The sequence below is a fragment of the Lactuca sativa genome, chromosome 2 (genome assembly GCF_002870075.4).
Source record: "Lactuca sativa cultivar Salinas chromosome 2, Lsat_Salinas_v11, whole genome shotgun sequence".
Classification (NCBI taxonomy): domain Eukaryota; kingdom Viridiplantae; phylum Streptophyta; class Magnoliopsida; order Asterales; family Asteraceae; genus Lactuca; species Lactuca sativa.
Window position 1 is genome coordinate 229,554,924 of NC_056624.2, and position 10,571 is coordinate 229,565,494.

A 10,571-nucleotide genomic window follows, 5' to 3' on the forward strand; every position below is an offset into this window, starting at 1 on the left:
AAACAATGAATCACCCTTTTCCACCTTTGCTTAGAACCAATTAGTGTGTCGGTAAACCACACACACTCCACTAACTTCTTAGCAAGGGTGCAAAGTGCAATTTCATGGGATTGCATCAATTCACTTTTCCTAAAGTAACTAAGATTGGGAATTTTATAATATAGTTTAGTTACCTTTTAGATTCATTATACTTATTAATGAGGAGAGAGAGTTGCCCTATCCTACCCGTTCGGCTAACGACCCTCCACCAGTCAAGCAAGCGGTAGGTGTGAGTGTACACCCATTAAGCGCCATTTTATAGGCAACAACCTTATACCCACCTTCAAGGGCGAAGCCAAGAAATTTTTTTAGAGTGTTCCTAATAACTTATTCAACATCCAAAAACTAGAAACATATATAAATTATCAAACAACCGCAAACTTCAAACATATATAGATTACAAATTCACTAAGGTCGTCGACGAGTTTTCATTTTATCAAACATATTGCTGATATCTTGATTGGCAACATCCGCAAAAACCTCTTTTCGATATAAGCAACCAAGTTATCATTCATCCATTGATCTCCCATTTTATTGCGTATCCTGTTCTTCACAATCTTCATAGCGGAAAACGATCTCTCAACTGTTGTTGTTGAAACCGGTAACGTCAATGCTAATTTGATGAGCAAGTAAACCATAGAAAACACTTTATCCCTTTTTGTTTCAACCATCTTCTATGCAAGATCTCCAATCCCATTTAGATTCAAAAACTCTGACGAATTCAACATATCGAGAATATAAGTTTCTAGTTGATCGTTAAGTATCTCCAAATCCATATCTGAAAAATCATTTGGATATAAACGAGCTAGCTGAATTAATTTGTTTTTATCAAAAGCTACAAATGAGTTATTTGGATTGAGACACGCCATGAAAAGAAGCAATTTGGTGCCAGTCTCACTAAAACGACTCTCTAGTTTTGTGCGTTGCAAATCAATGACATCGTAGAATAACTCTACATGATAGTAGTGTAAGTTTGACATCTTTGGATATTTTCGTCGTGACCGTCCAGGAAGTAAGAACATTGCATCCATGTTGCAAACCTCAATCTCGTGTTTTTTACAAAACAATGTAGTCTGGGTGAGCATAGAATCCCATCCACCATCCCTCAAATTTTGCAATTGCATCTTGCAAATTCTAACCAAGTTCATTGCATTTACAATATCTTGATCTTTCCTTTGTAGTGCTTGGGACAACTCATTCGTAATACCCAATAATTTTTTTCATGAAGTGCAGAGAAAATATGAAATCAAAGGTCTGCAAGGAGTTAATTAACATATCAGCTTCACATTTTTTTAATCATACTTATCAAAGTACCATAATGGGATCCCCAACGTGTGTCTCCCGGTTTGATAAGAGATGTTTGTTGATTGAGGCCTCGACCGCTTATGATTTCACCTAAACCAAGTGCTTCAATAACTTTGGAAGCTTGTTGTTCTCGAAGACGGTCAAGACGCTTGCAAGAACCTCCAACAACATTCACAACATTGGTTAGCAACACAAACAAAGAAACGATTTTTGAATTATTTTTTGCCACCGCTACAAGAGTAAGTTGAAGCTGGTGAGCAAAACAATGAATATAATATGCACTTGCATTTTCATTTAAAATCAAAGTTTTAAGACCACCAAGTTCACCTTTCATATTACTTGCCCTATCATAACCTTGCCCGCGCAAACTGGAGATGCTCAACCCATGTCTTGAAAACAAGTTATCGAGTGTCTCTTTAAGTGTAATAGCTGTAGTATTTGGGACATGATCAATACCTAGAAAGCGTTCAATTACACGACCTTCTACATCTACATACCACAACACAACACTCATTTGTTCTTTAATCGAAATATCACGAGATTCATCGACAAGGAGAGAGAAAAAACATTCGCCAATATCATTAATAATGAGCTTCGTTGTTTCCATTGCAGCTGCATGAACAATGTCTTTTTGGATATCTGGTGAAGTCAACTTTAGATTCAAAGGAGCATTATTGAAAGTAACATCTTTAATGCTTAGATTATGATCAGCTAGAAATTGCAACAACTCTATAAAGTTCCCTCTGTTAGCTGAAGTTTCACTTTCATCATGTCCTCTAAATGCAAGACCATGTCTTAATAGAAATCGAATACAATCAATTGATGCATCCAATCGTATGTCATAGTCTATTGAACTTTGTGTTGAATGCTTTGCAAACGCAACATCAACACGTTGTTTGTTGTTCAATAAATCCTTGCACTTGGACCAAGCTTGGTTGTGACCACTCTTGAAACCTCCAACATGTTGATTCAACTTTTCTTTATGTCCCCAATTTTCAAATCCCACACTAACAAACATTTCACCGCCTCCTTGTGCTCCAACATATGGTTTGAATAAATAACAATATAAGCAATACACAGCATTTTGAGTTACACTATATTCTAGCCATGTAGAATATTCTTTAACATTAAACCAAGCAACATTAAATCTTCGTGCTTTTTTGCCAAAAAGAGTGTAAGGAAACTCATGAGATTTAGGTTGGCAAGGCCCTTTTAAGAGGTATGCTCTTCGAACTTCGTCTCGAACATTAGGATCATAATCTAAAATCCTAGTCCTCATTCCAGGGTCTGAGGGAAGATCTGGTAAATTGATTTCCACACGGCTATGTTTAGAAAAATCAACATTAGATGCCTCTGATGAATCCGAAATTTTTCTCTTTGTTAAATATTTCTCCATGCCTGTTGAATGATAAGTGATTAATAAATAATAAGTAATTAATGAAAAATAAGACTTGTTTCTTATAATAAATACAATAACTAAATAGAAAAATAAAAAGGAAATATAGGTTCTACTTGGTCTGTTCATATGTTTGCAGAGAGAATAGAAAGAAATATATAATAATTAACAAATATGTATATTCAAACATCAAAAAAGCAAGAGATAACAATTAAAAGATAAGTATATTCACACTGTGAGTTGTGACTTTCTGTTTTCACAGCATGGGCAAGTGTACTGTATGAAAGTGTGCAACAAAAGGAATTAAATAAACAAATGGTGGGGATCGGTTGCTATATCTTTTCCCATAATCTAAATAACATAATTTATATAATAAATAATAGGATCATAGGAATCGTATCTACTCCAATTCTAAATAAACAAATTAACGGTATCCCAATTGCCTTGCTGCCGACATATACAACAAAAGTATAACCTAAATTCTTTGAAAATATAAAATATTTACATACAATAAGTCAATAACCTGCTGCTTTGCTTGCTTGCTCGATCACAAACTTCAATTAAGAGAATTAGAAAGTTAGAAGACGATGCCTAGTTGTCTTACTTGCTTGATCGCACTTTTTCTCCATCTAATTTCCTGCTAATTTAATCTAATGAGATTTGGGGTTCAGACTAATGAAAGCGACGAAAGTGGGCCTGGCTATTTGGGCTAGTAAAAAAACAACAAAAAAAATTTAATAATCTGAGGGTGGGCCTGGGCTCCCTCTGGCCCCAACGTGGCTCCGCCATTGCCCACCTTATAGACTGGCTTCGTGAATGAGGCATACTAACGGTAAGACTAGCATTTTAATTTTACTTATATATATATATATATATATATATATATATATATATATATATATATATATATATATATATATATATATATATGTATATATATTAAGCTTTTAATAATAAAATAGTATAGGGTTGAATTTTAAACTTGTAAAACTCTATGGGTTGAAATTTAAATTCTTCTAAATTAGGCTATTAATCACAAAATTCAAATTTCAAAACTTCGGTATAAATATTGAACTTTTCAAAACAATAGGGATCAAATAACAAATAATTCAAATTAAACAATTAATTTCATAATTATCTATATTTGACCTAATTCAATTTTAGTCATTAGATAATTACCAAATAATCTTAAATAGTCCATATTTATCATATAAATAATTAATATTCAAAAGATTTGAAATTATCTATTGTCATGTCAAGGATAATCATTAAATTAGGTTAAAATTCAGATTTTTACATAATAAAACAACTTAGGTATCAATCCAAGACAAAAGAGCAATAAAATCCCGAATTATCCTCTGTCTGACGTTGGGACTCGCTGAGTCAAGCTTTGGACTCGCCGAGGAGGGCCAACTCGCCGAGTTGGGTCGGACAAAGGGCAAGAAAAACAATTTTAAGCAAGCAAATCAGTTAAGCATCATATTCAATTGAAACCAATCATGGCTCTGATACCACTAATGGGTTTCAGACATAAGAACTTTCCTATGTGCACATACAACCCTATAGCTTGGATCTAGGTTTCTCTAATTGAACATGCAATATATCCAAGACTTTCATGGCTAGATCTAATGTAAACTAACAATCAAAACATATGAAAACAGATCTAGAATAATACCTTGAGTTACTTGCTTGAAAACCTTCTTCTTCTTGGAGCTTAGAGTCACAAATGTAACTCCTCTAATGGCTTACAAACACCAACTAGCATGAAGATGATTTGAGAGAGGTAAGTAAGAGAGAAATCGGCTCTAGGGTTACTCCAATAACAAGGGTGCCGATTTCCACAACCCTAAGGGGCTATTTATACTGTGATCTCCTAGGGTTTCCCCCTAAAACCCTAATTGGATAACTTAGCCTCAAAGCAATCCAATATCCCTTCTAGATAAGTCCTTGGACGATTTCTAGGTGATCCACATCCCTAAAATCGTCCACCCTATATCCATAAGGATTCTTAGCTCAAAATACAACTATCACACATTTGACAGTTTATACCCCTTTCTTCAATTAATCTCTTTAAGTCACCAAATTAATTCCTAATTAATTTATGGCTTATATTAATCAAATAATATTATTATTCCTTTAACATATTATTCTTATAATACATTAATAATAATATCTCTTCTCTCTATATAAATCATCATGTCAAGTTGCTATGGTGAAGGCAACCCAAAAGGACCATGCACAATCGGGTCAAGTACTTACCAAATATAGTTATAGCCTTAGACCCTAATCCAACAATGTGTTCTCAACATACCTTCCAGTGTTTGAGTTTTCCTTTCACTCTGACTATCATTTTCTGGATGGTAGGTTGTACTCAAACACAACTTTGTACCCATTTCTTATTGTAGGCTCTTCTAAAACCTCAATGTAAAATGATTGTCACGATCCGACACAATCGTTAGGGGAACACCATGAAGTCTTACTATCTCCTTTACAAATACATCTGCAAGCTTATCCATAGACCATCTCTCTTTGTCGTTATGAAGTGTGCAACCTTTGTGAATCAATCCACAATTACCTAAATCATGTCGTGACTATTCTTCGTCCTAGATAGTTTAGTCAAAAAATCAATGGTGATGTCTTCCCACATACCCATGGGCACCGGTAAGGGCTCCAAAATCCCATATAGTTTCTGATGGTGCGCTTTAACTCTTGTGCAAGTCACACACTCAACCACATACTTAGCAACATCAAGCTTCATCGTCGTCCACCAATAGTAAGGTTTCAGATCCCTATACATCTTGGTACTACCGGGATGAATCGGGTACATGGTCTTGTGGGCTTCTTCCATGAGAAGATCTCTCATTCCTCCCATCTTAGGCACCCAAATCCTGTTTTGGAATACCTTCAACCCTTGGTTGTTTTTACCGAATTCCAACATTTTGCATAAGTCCTCTTCTTTTCAGTTATCTTCTTCCAAAGTTTCCTTTAGAGCTTTCTCAATACTCTCCATAATTGTTGAGACAATCTTAATTCTCAACGTTCTTGGCTTCTTCCTTTCCAACTTTATCTTTCTACTCTAAGAATCTGCTACGACGTTCTCCTTAACAGGGTGGTAAAGTATCTCACAGTTATAGTCCTTAACTAATTCTAGACAATGTTGTTGTCTCATATTCAACTCCTTTTGATCGAAGAGATACTGGAGACTCTTATTATCAATGTAAAGATTACACTTCGTTCCATAAAATAATGTCTCCACATCTTTAATGCAAAGACTATCGCTGTCAACTCCAGATTATGAGTGGGGTAGCTCTTCTCGTGCTCTTTCAGTTGTCGAGATGCATATGCTATCACTTTATCTATCTAGGTCAAGAAAGAATCGGTGCTTAACATAACCTTTTCTTTAATGTCTCGAAATCTTGTTCGTTCTTCTCACTCCGTGTATATGTAGCTGCTTTATGGGTCAAAGTTGTCAATAGAGCAACTATCGAAGAAAAGTATTAGATAAATCTTCTATAATATACAACTATTCCTAGAAAGCTTCGAATCTCGGTGGGACTTTTTGGTCGTTCCCACTTCATCATAGCTTCAATATTTGTTGGTTCAACCATTATTCCTTCTCGGTTAACCACGTGACCCAATAATTGGACTTCCCGAATCCAAAAATCACACTTGGAGAAATTTGCGTGCATTTTCTCCTTCTTCAAAACTTCTAACACTTCTCTTAAGCATTTTCCATGCTCCTGATGGCTCTTTGAATATACGAGAATGTCATTGATAAAAATTATTACATATTTCTCTAGGAAAGGTTTTATAGACCCTATTCATCGAATCCATAAATGTTGTTGGAGCATTGAATACTCTGAACGACATAACGAAAAACTCATAGTGCCCATATCTCATTCTGAATGCAGTCTTCTCTATATCCTACTCTCTCACATTTAACTGATGATATCATGACCTAAGATCGGTCTTCGAGAAATAGCTCACACCCTATAGCTCATCGAACAAATCATCAATCCTTGGCAAAGGGTACTTGTTCTTTACCGTTTCCTTGTTTAGCTCTCTATAATCTATGCACATCCTCATGCTCCCATCCTTCTTTTTCACGAATAACACTGGAGCTCCCCAAGTTGATGAACTAGGTCTAATGAAAGCTTTTCCAACAACTCCTGTAGTTGCATCATAAGTTCCTTCATCTCCTTCGGTGCTAATAGGTAAGGTGCTTTTGCTATAGGTGTGGTTCCTGGTAACAAGTCTAACCTAAAATCCACTTGTCTATCAGGGTGCAATCCATGAAGATCTTCAGGAAAGACTTCCGGAAAGTCGCACACCACGCGTATCCTTCACATCTCCTTCTTTGCATCGATTACGAATGCCAAGTATGATGTACAGTGTACACCCTTTTGAAAAACACTTTCTAGCTTTCATTAAGGAGATGAATCCATAATTTACTCTATTTTTGTCCCCGTACAACATAAATTCTTCTCTTCCAGGTGGTTTGATTATTACAATCTTCTTTCTACATTTGATGTTGACATCGTTCGCACTAAGCCAATCCATCCCTCAAACTATGTCAAAGCTGTTTAACTCAATGGGAAACAATTCCTTATGGAATTTATTCCTATTTAACTCGATGACGATGTTCTTAATACAATCACTAACATGTAAGAATTTTCCACTAACAACTTTTACTACTTGATCATTATCTAGTTTATCTACAGGCAATGCTAGTCTTTTACCAAATTTATGTGATATAAAGGAGTAATTAGCTCCTGAATCAAATAGTATATTGTTAGGTAATCCATTAACAAGAAAGGTACCGTAAGCGACATATTCTTCCTCCCTTGCTACTTCTAGTGTCATCTGGAATGCTCTCGACTTTGGCCTAGGTGGCACATTAGGCTTTGCAGCCTATTTCTTCTTTGGCCAGTCCTTCGCAATATGCTCTTCTTAATTACATCTCTAACACACCTTCTTGTAAGATGTACACTCGTTAATATAATGACCAGTTCCCCACACTTGAAATAGGTCAAATGTAACGTCCCAAAAATTAAGACCAAAAAGATTTGTTTTAAAATTAATAAAACTATTATCCATAACATCATCATAAAAATCATGGTGAAACAGTGTGTATCAACTACATCACAAAACATCAGAGTAACATAAAAATGAGGAACGAGGTGGTGTGTGCACTGCAATTATCCCGGGCTCTTCCTCTTCGAACTAGAAGTACCTGAAAACAAAAACTGAAAATCATAAGCATAAAGCTTAGTGAGTTCCCGAAAATACTACATACCATACATAATAAACATATAATGGGCCCTTCCTGTCATCGGGGCCCGCCTGGCATCGGGCCCCACCAGACATCGAGTCCCACCCAGCATCGAGCACCGCTCGGTATACATGTATCTCATTCATTAGACCATGATTGGTATACGTATAAACATATAAAAAGATAAAAACATAACACATGCAATAATCACAAAGATAAATAGCATGCATAATGGACATCGAGCCCCGCCCGGTAAGCATACAACCACATAACACATGCAAGAGTCACACAGACATCTAGAAGCCTAGCATAAAAACCATGGGCCAGAATTGGCGCATTCAACCCACTAAACATAGTGAGGAAACTCACCTCTAGCTGCTGAAATACGCGAGTGAATCTCTGCCTGCTGGTCCAGAAAATCCTCACGCTATCACCATCAAAATAAGGTCCAATAATTAATTAGATCTCGACCCATAACCAAGAATCTAAGCTACTTAGCCCATAACCATGGTAAAAGACCATTTTACCCTTTTTCTAACTTGGCCCAATGTCATGGCCCAACCCAACTACTCAAAGGCCCAAATCGTAAATGACAACCGAAAGTCCAATTATGGCCCAATCTTCCAAATTAGGCCCAAAACCCATCATGGGCCTAAATCCAAGGAAGCCCAATATACTAGTTAAACGCACAAATTAGAAGTCTAATGTCCAAACAAGACCCAAACTTAGAAAGCCCAAACTATGGCCCAGACCGAGAATGCCAAACCCAAATTTCCATCTGCTGAGTATGTGGGGCGTACTCGGCTCGTACGCCCAGCATTCACCTCAGGTTCCTAAACTACTTCATTAAGCACTTAAAAAGTTAAGACCTTTTTCCAAACTCTCATATCTAGTCCCTAAGGGTGACTTATCACGTAAAGTTTGCAACTTTACACTCATGCATGGCTTATTGAGACTCAAAGCTCAAAAAGGAGCTTAATTGAGATCTTAATGCTTGCATGGACCAATATCCTCCATAACATTTGCATTTTTATGAACATGGGGACTTAATGGAGCTAAGATCTGGCATCCATTTCCCCTGTAGTAGATCAAAAACTCAACTATAACTCAAAAGACTCAAAAGTGCATAAACAACCCCATAAACTTGATCTAGCACAAAAGACCACCAATGTGAGAGATTTTTTTACCTCAAAAGGCTTGCAAAGGTGAAGGTAACTTTGGATCGACAAGCTCAAGTTATTCCTCCAAGTGTTCCTCTTCTTCTTCTCCACCACAAGACACCGACAAACACACTTTCAAGCTCAAATCTCACAAAATGCACTTAGGGTTTCATCTTCAGAGTAAAAAGGGATGGAGGCTGATCAAAAATGTCCAATAGGTTCTATAATGAGGTTTAAATAGGTTGCAAACCCTGAAAATTACGGTTTACCCGTACACCACGTACTCTATTCGTACTTAATGTACGCTCCGCATACGTGGGTGAAACCTGCGATCTGGAATGCACTAGTACGCTAAGCGTACTGGGACCAAATTGTTAACAAATTTTCATTAAGGGCTAAAAGGAAACTTACCACATTACAAGTGTTACGATTATACCCCACTTGTTTCAGACTTCGTCCTTGAAGTTCGCTGCCCCAAATAACTCTGGATAGTGCTCCGCATCTCGTCCTCTGGCTCCCACGTCTATTTTGAACCCTTGCGATACTTGTAACATCCCCCTCTGACACGTATCACAATATTGTCCGCTTTGGGCCACTCGGCACGAGGACTTCCCAGGGGGTCACCCATCCTGGTACTACTCCCGCCCGAGCACGCTTAACTGCAGAGTTCTTATGGGATCTGCTGCCCTCATGGCTTTAAAACGCGTTGTGATAGGGAAGGTATCTACACCCCTTATAAGGAATGCTTAGTTCTCCTTCCCAGCCGATGTGGGATCAGATCTAACCCACTTTCACCCCCATTATAGGGTTCGACGTCCCCATCGAACACATCGACCCGTGCCCTGGCTCTGATACCATTTGTAACATCCCCCTCTGGCACGTATCACAATATTGTCCGCTTTGGGCCACTCGGCACGAGGACTTCCCAGGGTGTCACCCATCCTGGTACTACTCCCGCCCGAGCACGCTTAACTGCAGAGTTCTTATGGGATCTGCTGCCCTCACGGCTTTAAAACGCGTTGTGATAGGGAAGGTATCTACACCCCTTATAAGGAATGCTTAGTTCTCCTTCCCAGCCGATGTGGGATCAGATCTAACCCACTTTATAATGGGGGGTGAAAGTGGGTTAGATCTGATCCCACATCGGCTTGGAAAGAGAACGAAACATCTCCATATAAGGGGTGTGGATACCTTCCTTGTCACAACGCGTTTTAAAGCTGTGAGGGTAGCAGATCCCATAAGAACTCTGCAGTTAAGCGTGCTCGGGCAGGAGTAGTACCAGGATGGGTGACCCTCTAGGAAGTCCTCGTGCTGAGTTGCCCAAAGCGGACAATATTGTCATACGTGCCAGAGGGGGATGTTACAATACTGCCACTGGACTTTCACCAACTCAACAACC

The 10,571-nt window shown here is 37.8% G+C and overlaps 1 protein-coding gene and 1 pseudogene across 1 annotated transcript; both read right to left on the bottom strand.

Moving 5' to 3' along the window:
* Positions 1-713: 713 nt before the first annotated feature.
* LOC111903287 (uncharacterized) lies at positions 714-5,678 on the bottom strand. The gene is made up of 3 exons (XM_023899063.2): positions 5,390-5,678; positions 1,342-2,742; positions 714-1,222 (listed from the first exon to the last, which is right to left on the bottom strand). Exons 1-3 carry the CDS (start codon positions 5,676-5,678, stop codon positions 714-716), a joined length of 2,199 nt encoding a protein of 732 aa, XP_023754831.2.
* Positions 5,679-9,763: 4,085 nt separating this feature from the next.
* LOC111903298 (5S ribosomal RNA) lies at positions 9,764-9,881 on the bottom strand (annotated as a pseudogene).
* Between the last annotated feature and the right edge of the window lie 690 nt (positions 9,882-10,571).

Excerpts from the sequence above, each read along its gene's own strand:
- LOC111903287 (XM_023899063.2), bottom strand. The coding sequence starts at position 5,678 with ATGTTGGAATTCGGTAAAAACAACCAAGGGTTGAAGGTATTCCAAAAC. Across the intron at positions 2,743-5,389 it reads GCCCTTACCGGTGCCCATGG|GCATGGAGAAATATTTAACA; the intron begins GTATGTGGGAAG and ends ATCATTCAACAG. Across the intron at positions 1,223-1,341 it reads CCATTATGGTACTTTGATAA|CACTACAAAGGAAAGATCAA; the intron begins GTATGATTAAAA and ends AGTTGTCCCAAG.